Source organism: Callithrix jacchus, chromosome 18 (genome assembly GCF_049354715.1).
Source record: "Callithrix jacchus isolate 240 chromosome 18, calJac240_pri, whole genome shotgun sequence".
Classification (NCBI taxonomy): domain Eukaryota; kingdom Metazoa; phylum Chordata; class Mammalia; order Primates; family Cebidae; genus Callithrix; species Callithrix jacchus.
The window spans coordinates 13,944,399-13,960,526 of NC_133519.1; the positions used below are offsets into that span (position 1 = coordinate 13,944,399).

Here is a 16,128-nt window from a genome sequence, read left to right on the forward strand (position 1 = left end):
CAAGACAGTCTCTAACCAAATAAAATAAAATAAAGCAATATTACGAATAAATCTTCTGAAGATGAGAAGAGACAATGGCTACGGTAGGTGCCTCGCAAAAATGAAATTGCTATACCAATGTGGTGCTGTACAAAGGTGGCGGCATTATTCTTGACAATTTCCTATCTGCTTGGCAAAGAACAGAAAGCTACTTCCTGTGACTCAGTCCTAAACCCCCTTACCTGGGGCCTGCCCCAACTCACAGAGATGGTCTGTGGTGCTGCTGTGGCCGCTTCACAGCTGTTAAGGTGACTAGATTGAGGATTAATGTCAGCAATGGGAGGGCCTCAAAGGAAGTGGGGAGGTGGAGAGCCACTCCCACTGCTCAACCTTCAGAGAAGCAGTGACCTCTGCGAAGCCCTCAGCTCATATCCGAGCTCTCCCCGTCCTGTAAGCCCACACCATACTCGACAGTGAGCTGAAAGGATTCAATTCCAACTTCAAATTGGTTGGAGCAATAAAATGTCCAGTCTGTGCACCTCTCCCCACCCAGTTCCACAGTTTGACTGCTGCACCTGCCATATTCCATTGTAAATGCTGCCTCCCTCCCCTCCCCTGCCAAATAAATAAATAAATAAAACCTTAAAAATTATTCCCCTAGGCCGGGTGCGGTGGCTCACTCCCGTAATCCCAGCACTTTGGGAGGCTGAGGCTGGCGGATCAGGAGGTCAAGAGATCCAGACCATCCTGGCCAATGTGGTGAAACCCCGTCTCTACTCAAAATACAAAAACTAGCCAGGCGTGGTGTCGCGCCTGTAGTCCCAGCTACTCCGGAGGCTGAGACAAGAGAAACGCTTGAACCCGGGAGACGGAGATTGTAGTGAGCTGAGACTGGCGCCACTGTACTCCAGCCTGGGCGACAGAATGAGGTTCCATCTCAATATATGTATGTGTGTGTGTGTGTGTGTGTGTGTGTGTGTGTGTGTGTGTATTCCCCCTAAAGATTTGCTGTTTGTTTTGTTTTTTGTTTTATTCTTGAAGTCCATGTTCCAGTTCCCCTCCACCACTGTGGGGAAGCAGAAAGGAAAGGAACACGACTGTTTACTTAGCAGGTGGACCGCGCACCTGTGTTGATTCTCCTGCACCCGCGGCCTGCCCACCCACCCGAGTTCCCCAGGAACACCTGGCGGACGGCCTTGCCTCCCCGCAGCAGCGGGCTTCCTGCCCCTGAAAGTCCTCTTCCCTCTCAGGCGGCACTGATGAGTGCGGAGGTCTTCTAGCCCTGCAGGGAGGGGAGGGGAGGCGCAGAGTTCATATGTCATTTGTCTTTGCAAAGGGACCGCCTTCCCCTCATTGACTTACTCATGGTGGGTGTGTCGACTGTGAAGCTGAGTTGCTTAATTCTGGGGCTGAGTGCCAGGAGCCAAAGGATCCCCTACCCCGACATTCCCGGGCCGCCCAAGTCTGTCTTCTTCCTAAGGACTCCCTGACTGCCAGGCCACCGCCCCACCGCCAGAGACTCAGAAACCAACCCGGACGTCCCCGCGGCGTCCTGCTCTCTGTCCACCACAGGAGGGCGCTCGCTCCGAGCCCCAAGTTGTCTGCAGCTGGAAGGCGGGCGGCGAGGGGCGGGGAGGAAAGGGGAGGACAGCGGCTTAGGGCGGGGACCTAGCGGGCGCCAGAGGAGTTGGGAAGCGAGTACTTTTCCAGCGGGAGCTGAATAGAGCCAAGGCTTGGGCACGTTTGTGCAGTGGGGGCGTTCGGCCCCCGCCCCTCCGCCCGCCGTCTCCTGTAGCCAACAGCCCGACTTCTCCCAGCAGGGCAGGGAGGCAATAGAGAAGGTGCGGCTCCCAGTTGTTTACCAATCCCCACCCAGTGGAGACAGAAGACAACTTAATTCCACAAAGCTGGGTCCCCAAGGAAAGCGGGGAGGTGAGAGGGAAAGAAGGATGTGGTCTCCATCTGAAGTCAAGATCTCTTCCCCAAGAGCTAGAGGAGAACTTGCCCCCGCTCAGACCAGGTCTAGAGAGGCTGAATGATGTGGCATCACCCTGAAACAGCGTTTACCCCCCTTATCCCCTTCCCTCCTGCCTGAAACACTAATGAAGACGATGAACAATAATTCAATTTAGTCATCTTCTCTGATGGGGGCTGAGGTCCAGGCGAGGCTCCCGTGGAACCTCCGGGTGAGTCATCATCTTGAGGCTGCAGGGACACCCCACCCCATTACTGGGCTCCCCGTGGTTCACGTGTTGGTGCAGCTGCCAGCTCCTGAGACCACCGTCCCAACAAAGAGTCCCCATCCCTGAACGCGGGGAAGCACCTAGAGCATGCCTCCCTACTCCACCGGTACCTGGGCAGCCGCAGTAGACTGTCACACAGCGTCCTCACTGGTCTGGAAAACTCCCTGAGGCAAACCTCAGTCATCTCAGATGTGTCCTCTCTGCCCACTGCACTGTGGTGAGAAAGGGAACTTGCCCCACCCCAGGGCCCCTCTTGCCACACCCAGCGCAAAACACATCTGGGAGCCTCTGGGACTATCTCTGCTCCCAGACCCATCACAGCCCAGTCCAGGAATCATTTCCATCTCTAAGCTCATCCCAGGACCCTCTCCAACCCAAGAGGGGCATCTCTCCTCATTCACATAAAGGCACCTAATGTGCTAGCGGTGGCCTTGTCAGGGTGGGTCCCCCAGCCTAGCGAGTCAGTGAGTCATTTTCAGAGGTTGATGGTGAGCAAATCTTCGGATGGCTGGTGCCCCACTACGTCAAGGAAGCCCGGGAGGAACAGAAATCATTTGGAAGCCAGGACACAAGGGGAAATTTGACCCCAAAAAAGTTTATTGTATAATTACCCACCACTGGATTTGACTCAGAGGGGACCCCCAGAGGTGTCTTCACCTTCCTCCCACTTTATTTTCAGCCCTTGAGGGCTTCATTGTAGATCAAAGCCAAGGCCCCCAGGAAGGTGACATACTCCTGGAAGTTCACCTCCTGGTCCTTGTTCCGGTCCAAGTCGTCCATCAGCCTTGCAATTTCAGCATCCTGCAGCTTCTAATGTGATAGAATGTGAAATCCAGACTCAGGGGTGATGACAACCCTGGATTCTTGTCCTTCCCCCTCCCAGGCCCCCCTCTCTGCAAGTGGCTCTGTGCATCTTTGTCTCCAAGGACCTATGTCCACCTTGGGCTTCACTTTGGCATTACATATCCTCAGCTACTCCTCAGCCGCTGGTCCTCACCTGGAGGGATGGTCATCAGGCTGGGAGTATCCCCTACCCGCTGTGGGAGTAGTTCTACAGCTCAGTAAGACATGTGGAGCAGGGCCTCCGAATGTGGGTAAATGTGAGTCAGACATCAGCCTGGGAGCATCCCCTACCCGCTGTGGGAGTAGTTCTACAGCTCAGTAAGACATGTGGAGCAGGGCCTCCGAATGTGGGTAAATGTGAGTCAGACATCAGCCTGGGAGCATCCCCTACCCGCTGTGGGAGTAGTTCTACAGCTCAGTAAGACATGTGGAGCAGGGCCTCCGAATGTGGGTAAATGTGAGTCAGACATACCTGGCACCTCTCCCTCCCCTAATCCTGCTTCCAACGAACAACAGTGGGAAGAGGAAGAGGGGCCCTGGGGTGGAGGCCACTCACCGAGCCAATGGTAAGCTCCTTCTGGATCAGCTCCTTCAGCTCCTTCTTGCTCAGGGTGTGCTTGTCACCCTCCCTGCCAGAGTACTTGTGGAAGATGGCCACGAGGAGGCCGATGGCCTGATCCAGGGGGCATGCCATTGCTGAGGGCTGGGCTTGGAGCTGGCAGCAGAGGCCCTGGTCAGTGCCGTGGGAGCAAAGACTTCTCACCCACACACCCCAATAACACTGCCAGCACTAGCCCCGACCACTCAGTCTCAGATCACACACAATGGCATGAGGAGACAGCCCAGGGCTTGAAGGGGAAGGAGAGGGCAGACTAGGGCCAAGGCAGGAGAGGTGGCTTAAGGATTCTAAGAATCATATAGGAACAGCAGCTTTGGGCACCGCTGAGAACTGTCCTTTAGGGGATCCAGAAGTTATGGAGTATGGCTGGGCAGGGGAGGGGGATGGAGGCTGCACAGGAGGCCCTAAGCACAGCCTCGCAGGGCCACACATGGTGGCAGTGACACACCCAAGGCACTCCCTTCCACACCCCAAAAGAGTACACCCCATTGGGATCCCTTAGCCCGGGGCCTGCCTGGCACAGCACTGCTGCTCCTGACTATCCCTCCAGCCGGGGAGGCCACAGATGGCCCCAGTCTGGATCCAGGGGCCAGGCTGGGCAGGGGGTGGCTGGACCCCCAGCGTGAGGGCAGCCGGCCCTGGAAAGTACCCAGGGCTCCTGGGGAGAACTCACCGGTAGCGAGGCTGCCAAATGCGACGGGAGCAATCGAGGGGATGGGCTGAGTCGCAATCCGGCTGGCCTTATAGCGGTCTGTGCCCGGGAGGCCGGCTCGGCCAAGCCCACCCCACCCACGCAGGTCCCGCCCGCGCCCCACCCCGCGCCGTGGCTTACACGACGCACACCCCGGTGTCCCCCCTCGACTTTCCACGCCTCCTGCCCGGGGCTGTTCTGGGTTAGGACGGGATAGGGGAGCCCAACAGAACCCACTGCACGCCTGGTGACGGGGAGTTTCCCCCAGCTGCGCAGCTCAACTCGTTCTTCATGACACGTGACCCGGCGAGGGGAGCAGGAGGAGGACGGCGGCGGTCACCCCTGCTTCCTCTGCCAGAGCGTGAATGTGACCCTCGAGTCTGCGCAGCCTCAATGTGGGCAGGGAGGGCGCCTCGCGGGATGCCGGTGTCCCGCAGAGGATACTCAGGGTCACCCCACAGGAGAGAGGGGGAGTAGCCAGCGGTCGGTCTAAGGATGTCTGCAGCACCCACCCCCCACCAGCAACAAGTCCTACCTACACCTCCAGCCTTCCCCTCACTGCCCCAAATTCCATTCACGACAGCACCTTGCGTTAATGCGTGCAGGCAGGAGCCCAGCCCTGTAAGCACCATTCCTAGTGAAAGCCTTTTCAGAGCCTCCCCTGAGAAAAGATTTTGATAAGGGAGGTAGGGAGAGGGGAAAGGGTTGGCCCCCAGAGATGATGAGCGGGGCGCTGCTGAAGGGGAAATGGAGGAGAGGGAGGGGCTGGATGAGACGCAGACTTGCCCTTCCTACCAGTGCTGCCAGGGTGGCCTCCCCTGAGCTCTGAAGTCAAGCCTGCCTGCCCATCACGGCCCTCAGGAGCCACTCCCAGCCCCTCCCAGTGTCCTCCTCTCCAACCAACTTTCTCTCTTTGCTTCCTCTGCGTCCTCGCAGAGTTCCTGCCTGGCCTGACTTCCCCAGGAGGGCAAAACTAAACCAGGACAAGACCAATGACGTCCACACCGAAGGAGAGGAAAGGAGTGGGAGCCCAGGACCCTGACCCCCAGAGACAGAGGCTGTCTCAACCCACTCAAGGGGAGACCCCCCTCCTTGCTCCCCTTTCCCCAGGCCAAGGTAGACCAGACATCTTCAAAACCAGACTCCCAGCACCTGTGATGGAAACTTTATTTCCTCCTGTGGAAGGGTCCATCGGGGAGGAGAGGAGGGCAGGGGACCAAAGAGGGGCCGTGACAGGAGCAGCCAAGGTCAGCGGCAAGGGACACAGGGTGAGGGTGGAGGGCATCCCGAGTCACTTGCTGTCCTCCAGGAAGAAGTCATTGTAGGCCATACACAGCGTGGTCAGGAACACCTAGTACTCCTTGAAGTCGATCTCCCGGTCGCTGTTCTTGTCCAGGCTCTTCATCAAGTCATCGATGCTGCTCTCCTTCATCTTCTTCACAGACCAGGTGGAGGGACAGCTCAGACCCCACTCCCCACCCTGCCCTCCCACCACCGCATGGTGTCACCCCCCTCAAAGCCTCAGGGTGAGCCTCAGGTGAGTCAGGATCTCAACCCCCAAAGTCTGCCCGCTGCCCACACCTAGGGAAGGGCCTGGCACCAGGTAGGGGAAGAGAAACCTGACTCCTGAATGGAAATAAATGACAGCAGGAACGCTGGCCTAGCCTGCCTTTCTCGAAACACTATCCGCCAGCAACAGAAACAATCGTCTAGGTTTCATACCAACACCTGATAAAAACAGCTCAGCGGCTCTCGCCTATAATCCCAGCACTTCGGGAGGCCAAGGTGGGTGGGTCACCTGACATCAGGAGTTCGAGACCAGCCTGACCAACATGGTGAAACCCTCTCTCTACTAAAAATACAAAATTAGCCAGGCGTGGTGGTACATGCCTGTAATCCCAGCTACTTGGGAAGCTGAGGCAGGAGAATCACTTGAACTTGAGAGGCAGAGGTTGCAATGAGTGAGATCATGCCATTGCACTCCAGCATGGGCAACAAGATCAAAACTCCATCTCAGAAAAAAAAAAAGCAAAAAAAACCATCTTGCTGATTGTGTGGCACTGAGCGTTATCCAAGTCTCTGACTGACTCTCTCCTCATTCTAAGGTCTAGCTGAGAATGAGCCCAGACAAAGTGTCTCTCAATGAGAGCAGTGCATTGGGGCTGTGGAGCCACTGTATCCCTCCCTTGCTAGGAGAGCCGTAAAAGAGGCCTGCCTGGAGCCTGGAGCCTGGTTGTGCACTCTTGCCTGGCCCCCTGACATCCCAGCCCGGCTCCACCAGAATGATGGAGTCAGGGTCCTTTGGGTGGAACAGGAAGAAAATACAGATAGGCAGATCCTGCCGTCTCCTCATCACTGCCGTCAGCTACAGGTTTTCCTGGAGACAGGATGTTGGGACTTACAGAGGTGGAACCTACTTGAATGTGACATGACCCTAGACCCCAGCCCGGGCTCCAGTTGTTGCCAGGCCCTCCCCAGGCATCTCTCCTCTGTAATTAACCCCTGCTGGACCCCGGGCCCCTCCCTCTGCCCTCATTAACTCCAGGAAGCAGGGAGCCTGGCAGAAGGCCAGAGATCAGGCCTGGAGACGCCCGCACCTGCTTCTGTCCCCTGCCCATGTGGCACACTGTGAACTTTCTGGGAGGGCCTACCAGGGCTCAAGGTGTGATAGATGGAGAGGCCCCAGGCTAAACTGTAAAGGAAACAGGGGCCGGGCGTGGTGGCTCACGGCTGTAATCCAACACTTTGGAGGCCAAGGCAGGCGGATCACCTGAGGTCGGGAGTTCAAGATCAGTCTGACCGACATGGTGAGACCCTGTCTTAAAAAAAAAAAAAAAAAAGGAAACAGGGAGATTGGTTCCCAGGCCTGGCCCAGAACACCGGCTCAGCCTCCCACTAGCAGGGTGTCGTTAGACAAGTTATTTGATATATTCGAGCACCGATTTGTTTTAACTGTAAAAATAATAAGACTAAGCACAGTGACTCATGCCTGTAATTTCAGCACTTTGGGAGGCCGAGGCGATAGGATCATTTGAGGACAGGAGTTCAAGAACGGCCTGGGCAACATAGCAAGACCCCATCTCTACAAAAAAATTAAAAATTATCTGAGTGTGGCGGCGCTAGCCTGGAGTCCCAGCTTCTCAGGAGGCTGAGGTGGGAGGATTGCTTATGACCGCACCACTGCACTGTAACCTAGGGGACAGAGTGAGACTGTCTCAAAACTATTTGTCCTCAGGGATATTGTATTATAACCACCTCATGGGCCTTCCCCTCTGTCAGTCACCTCCTTCCCGCCATCTCCATCTGGTGAGAACCAGTTCTGTCTGTCTCCTCAACACCCTATGTTTACAAATTAACCTTTCCGTTTGAGTGCCAGCACCACCAGAGAGCTCTGGCCCTGCTGTGCACACAGCAAAGAATCAGGCAGGGTGCCCTACTCTTGAGTCGTGCACAGCTGGACCTGGACACCCTGCATCCCTTCACTGCCCACGACCCCTAGCTAGGCTCTGCCACTGCTGCGAGAGCGTGGCCCCACCCTCGAAGGCTCCTCAATCTCCTTCTCTAAACCCTCCACACTCAGCCCTTCCTCCTTCTCAGTGAGCCCCTGACCCATCCTCCTGCACAGAGGGCTAGAGTTTTGCTGGCCCAAAATGTCCCCCGTCTTCCTTTGTCTCTGTCTGCAGCCCTTGGCCACCCTGCCCCTGGTTTAGGCTGGAGTACCCTGAGGACAGGTATGTGTCCCCCAGAGGAGCACTCAGTCTTTGGGGTGGAGATAAGGCTTCGATCACCTACCTCCCCAAGACACAGCTCTTGCTCGATCAGCTCCTTGAGTTCCTTCCTACTCAAAGTCAGTTTGCTACCCTCTCTCCCTGAGTATTTGTGAAACGTGGTCACCATAGTGGTCAGGGCCTTCTCCAGAGGGGTCTCCATCACGGTGTGCAGCTCTGCAGAGGGAGAGGGGAAGATCTCATTCCTCAGGAAGTCAGACCTGCTCTGACCACTGCCAGCGCTAGCCTACCTCTAAGGCCCCTCCCTCAAAGTATCAGAGACTGGAGCCCAGGATGAGGCCGAAATCCGCCAAGAGGAGCACCCATCTATATCAGCACAGGATACAGCGAGGCCCACAGCAAACTCTGGAGCAGCTGGTGCAAGGAGAACAGCCAGACCCCAAAGGAGACCTCAGACTCTCCTGCTTGGGAGTTGTTGAAACGGGGGCGTGGGGCAGAAAGATGACAAGACGACCTCCTTAAAAGGCCTGGTGGCAGATGGCGGAGCAGATCGAGGGTCAGGATTGTCTCTCTGCCCCTTGCACTTTGGGAACAGGTTTCCAGCAGCAGTTCCCACCTTAGTCACCAGCCTTTGCCCCAGGGCCTGAATCTCCTGATACCTAGGACTGTCCCATTATTAAAGTGGGGGACAGGGCAAAGAGCGAGTCCAGGGCTGACAGAGGGTTGGGCTGGAACTGGGAGATGAAGTCTCGGCAAGGAGCAGTAGAGAGGTGGCTGAGCTGGCCCCGCCGGTCTCCAAGCACTGGCCAGAGCAGTGCACACACAGACAGGTCCATGGGCAGAGTGGGCAGGGGGCCTGCTGAAATCTGCAGGGTCATTCCAAAACCTGGATCCAGAGGCTGCGCTTAAATGAGGGTCTGGGTTCCAACGGCACAGTAACCCCCAAATAAGGAAAGAGACAGATTGGAGCTTCCCCTTAGGGAGGAAGGAGGCAACACCCTCAGAACTTGAGGCTGCAGGTTAATCCCGTGAAGAGTTCTCACCTCCAGCCCGAGGCCCTCCCTGCCATTCTTGAACCGGACCCGTCATTCCTCTCCCACCACCCAAAACCTCAGCCTCTCCCACCTCAAGGAGACTCAGCTGGGACCACAGTTGAAGGCAAGGGCCTCCGTGCACATGCAGGAGCATCCTGGCTGGCCCAGACCCCCACCTCCACCCCAGAGCCATTTCTCAAGAAATTCCAAAGGCTCTGCCCTCTCCTCCCTGAGCACATGTCCACTCGTAGCACCAGGCCTCCTTGGTGGAGGTCCTCACTGCTCATCACCCTCACCATCCAGCATGACCCACCAGATAACAGATGAACAGGGACATAGGAAGAACTTACCACCATGGGAGTGAGCCCAGAGAACCCAGGCAGCAAACACAGCCTCCCTCACACTGCCTTCTGCCTTTATTCCCCTGCTTTCTGTCCGCAGGAAGCCAGGGGAGGGAAAGGGCCAATGGGAAGGGGTTGGGGACTTGAGGAGGCGCACGACAGAGCCTCCCGGGATGGAGCTGGGGAGAAACCCCTTCTGCCAGTCTCACAGCTGGAGACACACTGAATTCCCACGGCACACACATCCGCAGTCCCAGAAACTTCATTCTTCTGACCAAAAATCAGAACTCACAATCTGAAATCCAGTGAAACAATAGGCTGAAGAGGGGAAACCAGGCTGTCCTGGAGAGAAAACCTCAGAGGTGTGGCCCAAACACAGGGCATCATCTCTCCATGTCCTAGGCCGCTCTCCACATTGGGACCCTCCCACCCATCCTGACACCTACTCCAGGAGCAGAGAAGACACCCCTTGAGATGGGGATCAGTGGGGGATGATATTTTCTGCCAAGGATATGGTCAAGATCATGAGTTAATATGAACCCAGAGGTTTTTAAAGGGCTTTTAAATTAATGATTTTGGCTGGGCGCAGTGGCTCACTCCCGTAATACCAGCACTTTGGGAGCCTGAGGTAGGTGGATGACCTGAGGTCAGGAGTTCGAGACCACCCTGACTAACGTGGCGAAACCCCGTCTCTACCAAAAATACAAAAATGAGCCTGACGTGGTGGCACATGCCTATAATCCCAGCTACTTGGGAGGCTGCGGCAGGAGAACCGCTTGAACCTGGGAGGCAGGGGTTGTAGTGAGCCGAGATCGCACCACTGCACTCAGCCTGGGCGACAAGAGGGAAACTTTGCCTCAAAAAAGAAAAAAATTAATGATTTATTCTAAGCCTCAGTGATCTTCGTGGGAAGGATTCATGGGAGACTCTCAGCATGAAGGCCTGAGAATCAGAAATGGGGAAGGCACCCAGCAAAGGGCTAAAGCGCGCCCCGGGGTAGAGATTGGAGACTGGGGAGGGATGTTCAGGCTCAGGCTGCTGTCAAGGAAGGAGTAGGGGCCTGTATGCCAGGAGACACTCAGACGGTGTCCAAGTACAAGAACAGAACTGGACTCAGGGTGTAGGTCCTATCACTGCTGCAGCCCCACTCCACCCTGGGGGCCCCCGCACTGCTCCCCACTCCTCCACCCCCAGCTGGCAAGTCTGGAGAGGCAGCAGGGACTGCTTACTATGCAGCAGGTGTCTCTGAAGGAGAGCGTGATGCAGGTGGAGGCCCCGGGGAGGGTGCTCCCGGGGAGGGTGGATGGAGAGGGCATGGAAGGCAGCAGGCTTTCTCCTGAATGGAAATTCCTCCCAAGTCTCTGTGGGCAAACCCTGAGGGAACATCTGAGTCACCTGCCCCACTCCTCTGAAACCCGAGAGAAAAGCCCACGTGATGAGAGGAAAGAGGACCCTTGAGAGGAGGTCAGTGGGACCAAGCCCCCCAGCCTCTGCACCTGACCTCCAGGAACCTCTTCCTCAAAGATCCCTGTGTCACCGAGGCACGGCCTTGAAAACCAACCTCAGCGCACCACTGCACCCTAGAGCCTCTGGCCTTGAACCTATCTAAGGGGAAGCAATATCATGCCTCAGCTTTTCTGGGGGGAAATAATCTCGATTTCATTTATCAGGTCATGTATGTGGAATTTTGCCTCCAAAACTATGGTCACCTTCCCACTACTTGCCTCACTCCCACCCCACCCACTGACCCCCCACTCATCTCTTTTGAGGTCCCCTGTCCTTCTCTGAAGGAGCTCGATTCCTGACTGATCACAGATCTCATCCAGGGACCACGTCTGCATTCTCATGCTTATCTTCCCTGTTCCTGGCTGCTGCAAACAGCAGGATCTCCCTCCACATTTCCCTCCCTGATACTACCATGGACAGGAAAGGATTAATCCATCACTGTGGTTTGAAGCCAGTGATCTGGAAGCGGGTGGCAGGACAGGGCCTGGACTGTAAATGTCAGCACTGAGTGCCAGCCCTCCTCCCCATCCCGCTCCCGCCTCAATACTTCCTCCCTGCCACTCAGCCCTATTCTTTTCCCTCCAGCTTGCTCCCAGGACACCCAAACTCCATTCCAAATCTCAACCAGGAGCAGATGTGGCCTTTAATTCCAACCTCAGTTCAAGATCCTGCCAGAGGCAAGGTTGGAGAGAGACGGGAGGGGTGAGTGGGCTGGCTGAGATCCCACAGCTGGGGCCTTCCAAGCCTTGGGGTGGTGGGGGGAGTCCCCTTCCCGGCTTTGACCACACCAAGTCAACACGATTGCCTGTGCACACACACTCTCCTCTTTTTTTTTTTAAGAGACGGGGTTTCTCCATGTTGGCCAGGCTGGTCTCAAACTTCTGACTTCGGATGATCCGCCCACCTTGGCCTCCCAAAGTGCTGGGATTACAGGCGTGAGCCACCAAGGCCGGCCCCTGCACACACACTGTTAGTCACCCCGCCTCCCTCCCCTGACTTCCCCAGTCTGCTCTCCATAAAACTTCAGCTCAGCTCCCATTGCTCCCCAACACCACCCCACAACATATCCCTCAGTTTCCAACCCACGCTCCCGAGTCTCTCACGCCATCAGCCTCAAAACTTCCAAGAATCTTTATTGAATTTGCTCAGCATCAAGCACGGGTCTGAAGGAGCCGGGGCGGTGGGGGGGAGGGCCTGTACCCATTGCTGACAGGGAAGACCCCAGCTGGCAGACCCCCAACCACATGGGAGGAGCTTTCATTTCTTCCTGGGCTGCTTATCTGGGAAGCCTTCAAAGGATTCATTACACATCATGGCGATGCAGGACAGGAAGACGCAGTACTCCTGGAAGTCCACCTCGTTGTCCCTATTGCTGTCCAGGTTGCTCATCAGCTTCTGGAACGCGGCTTCATCTGTCCTTTTCTGGAGGGAGAAGAGGCTACGCATAGAAAGCAGAAGCCCAGTGGGTGGCGCCAGGACCAGACCCAGTTTCTACCTCCGGACCAGAGCTCGGGAAGGCTCCTTTGGGAGGTCCAGTTCGGAACTCCCACCCCCAAGGCTAAGCTAGGGCGGAGAAGGTGCTCCTTGGATGAGAAAGTCTGAGTACCTGGTGCAACGGAAAAATGACAGGGCCACAACATTTTCACCCAAGGCTGTTCTAATAATCCCATGAGGGATTATTTCAGTCATGAAAGACATATGTAAACTGTGCAATGTTTGCTACCGATGTACATTGTTATTGTTTGAGGGGAAAGTCTGCAGGCATGTGATCATCTCCACATTGTATCTTCACAAGCCAGACAGAAACTCAGTGTCCATCGTTGGAGTAAGGGCAAGAGTCACACCGTCCCGGCCCGGATGGCCGTTCTGGGCACTGACCACCTTGGGAAGTTACTTAGCACCCTGAGCTTAGGCTTCCCTTCAGTGCAGAGTACCTGGTGGTGTCTGACCAGTTCATTCTCAGCCCTCTTTCAGCAGGGCGCCAGTCCGTGAGTGGTGGTATTCACTGTTTCCACCCCAAGCAGCCGCCCCACTGATAGATGCCCTCTGTAGCTAATTCTCTATAGCAGGACTGCTGCCTCCTCTGTGGGAAATCGCCCATGTGGGGGCACACTCAGGCACTACCCACTCACCCTCAAGAAGCTGGGCAGCTCCTGGGTCAGCAGCTCCTTTAGCTCTGACTTGTTGAGCTTGAACTTGTCACCCTCTTTGCCTGAGTACTTGTGGAAGGTGGACACCATCACATCCAGGGCCTTCTCCAGGGGGCACGCCATGACAGCCGTCAGGATCTGGGGGCAGGAGGCACAGAGACCCTCTTATTTACCCCACCCCCCAGCGATGCACTCACATCCCTTGCTGGGAGCACTTGGTGAGACTCTGCTCCCTCCCTGGGGGGGCTCAGAGCAGCGGGCCCAGCACCTGGTGGGAGGGTGTGGGGAACACATGCTCCGGGCGGTGAACAGTGGATGTTTGCAGGACCCTCTGCACAGGCTCTGGAGATTCAGGCAGCAAGCTCCCAGGCCTCTCCTCAACAACAGCATTTTTTCCACCCCTCACTCAGTCAATCCACTCCCACAGCTCAGCCACAAAGGCCCCGCCCTGGCCATTCTTCTCCCTCCCAGCAATGGGCGAGGCTGCTGGAGGCCTGCCCAGGGCCCTGCAGCGGAAAAAACCAGCCGCTTAGCGCTCAGCCTAGGGAGGGGCAGAGTGAGGTGGCAGAGTCAAGGGTTGGAGGAGAAGGTGCAGAGGCCATGCTCTCGACCTGGGCTGCTGGGTGCAGGGCAGAGGCTCCTGGCGCACACCACCAGACAAACACCCACAGTTCCCTTCTGCCTTTGCTTTGCTTCCTGCACCCGAGCATGCAACCCAGCAAGCGTGAGCCAGTGCATATACCCACGGGCACATATACACCGACACACACTAGAGCAACAGCACATGCAAGCCGCATCTCAGAAGCACCTGGAGAGCTCAAAGCCAGCCACTTGCTCGCTTTTCTGTTTGTTTTTTCCTCCCTCTTACATGCACGTGTGTGTGTGCACATGCACACCCACGCACACACCCACACACACACACTCTATCCAGAGCTTCCACATCAGAATCTCACATCTGGATCTGTTTAGCACATCTCGCCCCCACCCACCTCCCCTTCTCCTGCCCCAGCCCTGGCCTCTGACACCCCTTGCATGCCAGTCAGGCCAACACAACTCACCAGGCCAAGGGAGAAGAAGTGGAGGAGAGAGGGTTGTAGAGAGCGGAAGAACGGGGACGGCCCAGCAGTCTGACCTATTTATACCCCCGCCAGGCCCTGCCCATAGCAGGGGATGGGGGAGAGCAGATACTGCCCTCCTACTGTGGGCTGACATGGTAAGGGCCACAGCACCGTCCACCAGCCCAGCCTTGGAACCAAGCTTCTTGTCCCCAGGTGGGCCCCTGTGGGCAAGGGGTAAGCCCCAATGGTTACCACCAGCAGAGACCTGGATGTGATACACACTACCCAGTGTACATAGCCTGAGTTTTAGAGAGGTGGAGGAAGGGCAGCCTGTGCCTAGAGCATTGGCGACAGGGAGAGAGTAGTCTCCCCTCTTTTTTTGAGATGGAGTTTCACTCTTGTTACCCAGGCTAGAGTACAATGGCCTGATCTCGGCTCCCTGCAACCTCCGCCTCCCAAGTTCAAGTGATTCTCCTGCCTCAGCCTCCCAAGTAGCTGGGATTACAGGCATGTCCCAGCACACCCAGCCAATTTTGTATTTTTAGTAGAGACCGCATTTCACCATGTTGGCCAGGCTGGTCTTGAACTCTGGACCTCAGGTGATCCACCCGCCTCGGCCTCTCAAAGTGCTGGGATTACAGGTGTGAACCATCGCGCCCAGCCAAAAAAGTTTTTTTAATTAGCTAGACAGCGTGGCTGGAGCCTGTAGTCCCAGCTAGTCAGGAAGCTAAAACAGGAGGATCATTTGAGCCCAGGAATTTGAGACTGCAGTGAACTATGCTCAAGCCACTGCTCTCCAGCCTGGGCAACACAGCGAGACCTTGTCTCTTAAAAAAAATGAAGATTAAGGCCCGGCGCGGTGGCTCATACCTGTAATCCCAGCACTTTAGGAGGCCGAGGCGGGTGGATCATGAGGTCAGGAGTTCAAGACCAGCCTGGCCAAGATGGTGAAATCCCATCTCTAGTAAAAATTACAAAAAATTAGCCGGGTGTGGTGGCAGACGCCTGTAATCCCAGCTACTCAGGAGGCTGAGGCAGGAGAATTGCTTGAATCTGGGAAGTGGGGGTTGCAGTGAGCCGAGATCATGCCACTGCACTCCAGGCTGGGTGGCAGAGGGAGACTCTGTCTCAAAAAGTAAATAAATAAAGATTAAAAAACAAAAATGGGGGAGGGGATCCCCAGGCCCAGTACTGTCTGCCATGCCAAGTAAGGCCCAGGGCCGGAGCTGGGGGGTCTGGAGGGGAAGAGGTTCATACACAAAAGAGGCTCTGGGACCACCTCATAAATGTCAATGGGAAAGGTTCTGGGTGAGGTAGTGATGGAATGGGTGGCAATGAGGCGTGGGGTCTCATGGATAGACCCCAGGTTCGGAGAAGCTATCGGGGGTGCCATTTAAAGTTGGGGTGAGTGTCGGGAATGAAGAATCCAGGTTGGGGTGGAGAGTGAGAGGCGAAATGGCACAAAATAGGGAAGTCAGGATTTGGGTCGACCTCTCAGGGTGGGCTGCAAGCTCAGTGAGGGTTAGAAGTAGGGGGTTAAGGCCCTCAGGGGGCTGTGGCTTCAGGGATGGGGACTGCCTCAAGATACCCCCTGCCCCCTCCACACCGGCACCCCGCCCTGGCTGGGAGTAAACACCTCAAACACTCTAATCCCATTAGTGCTGCTCTCTGGGCTCCCACAGCCCGCGGCAGGGAACTAACAGCCCCACCCCACCCTCACCCCACCCTCGTCATATCACCTGATCAAGAGCACTGAGTCCCAGGAGAAACTTAGGCGGCCCTCTCTCAAAGACCCCCAGAGAAAGAGAGAGGAAGGGAGGACGGGGGTCCCAGTGTTGGCCCCACGCCCTCCTGCTGGACTCTGGAGGCCACGGCATTTCTGCAGGGTCTGAAACGTCCCTGGGGGAGCCTCCTGCTCCTGCCCTCAGCTGCCCTC

General features: G+C 56.2%; 3 protein-coding genes across 6 annotated transcripts; all 3 read right to left on the minus strand.

Moving 5' to 3' along the window:
* Window positions 1-2,797: 2,797 nt before the first annotated feature.
* Window positions 2,798-4,400, minus strand: S100A6 (S100 calcium binding protein A6). 2 transcript variants are annotated; one of them, XM_002759980.6, is made up of 3 exons: window positions 4,358-4,400; window positions 3,622-3,780; window positions 2,798-3,032 (listed from the first exon to the last, which is right to left on the minus strand). In XM_002759980.6, exons 2-3 carry the CDS (start codon window positions 3,757-3,759, stop codon window positions 2,898-2,900), a joined length of 273 nt encoding a protein of 90 aa, XP_002760026.1. In that variant the 5' UTR covers window positions 3,760-3,780; window positions 4,358-4,400; the 3' UTR covers window positions 2,798-2,897. The 2 variants fall into 2 exon arrangements, with proteins under 2 accessions (XP_002760026.1, XP_008982676.1); XM_008984428.4 differs by having other exon boundaries at window positions 3,622-3,795.
* A 1,125-nt stretch (window positions 4,401-5,525) lies between these two features.
* On the minus strand, window positions 5,526-9,528 carry S100A5 (S100 calcium binding protein A5). Its single transcript, XM_017966293.4, is given in 3 exon segments — window positions 5,526-5,810; window positions 8,168-8,319; window positions 9,488-9,528. Coding segments are annotated over 2 exon segments (282 nt in total). The 5' UTR covers window positions 8,306-8,319; window positions 9,488-9,528; the 3' UTR covers window positions 5,526-5,666.
* Window positions 9,529-12,099: 2,571 nt separating this feature from the next.
* On the minus strand, window positions 12,100-16,082 carry S100A4 (S100 calcium binding protein A4). Of its 3 annotated transcripts, none has more exons than XM_035279100.3 (3): window positions 15,932-16,082; window positions 13,117-13,272; window positions 12,100-12,406 (listed from the first exon to the last, which is right to left on the minus strand). In XM_035279100.3, exons 1-3 carry the CDS (start codon window positions 16,067-16,069, stop codon window positions 12,242-12,244), a joined length of 459 nt encoding a protein of 152 aa, XP_035134991.2. In that variant the 5' UTR covers window positions 16,070-16,082; the 3' UTR covers window positions 12,100-12,241. The 3 variants fall into 3 exon arrangements, with proteins under 3 accessions (XP_035134991.2, XP_003735176.1, XP_008982678.1); XM_003735128.6 differs by lacking the exon at window positions 15,932-16,082 and adding an exon at window positions 14,193-14,244; XM_008984430.5 differs by lacking the exon at window positions 15,932-16,082 and adding an exon at window positions 13,403-14,244.
* Window positions 16,083-16,128: the final 46 nt, after the last annotated feature.

Bases quoted from the DNA above. Each gene is read 5' to 3' on its own strand.
- S100A6 (XM_002759980.6), bottom strand. From the start codon at position 3,759: ATGGCATGCCCCCTGGATCAGGCCATCGGCCTCCTCGTGGCCATCTTC. The intron at 3,033-3,621 runs GTGAGTGGCCTC...CTATCACATTAG, and splicing joins AGGAGCTTACCATTGGCTCG to AAGCTGCAGGATGCTGAAAT.
- S100A4 (XM_035279100.3), bottom strand. From the start codon at position 16,069: ATGCCGTGGCCTCCAGAGTCCAGCAGGAGGGCGTGGGGCCAACACTGG. The intron at 13,273-15,931 runs GTGATATGACGA...TCCTGCCCCCAG, and splicing joins GACTCAGTGCTCTTGATCAG to ATCCTGACGGCTGTCATGGC. The intron at 12,407-13,116 runs GTGAGTGGGTAG...TTCTCCCTCCAG, and splicing joins AGCTGCCCAGCTTCTTGAGG to AAAAGGACAGATGAAGCCGC.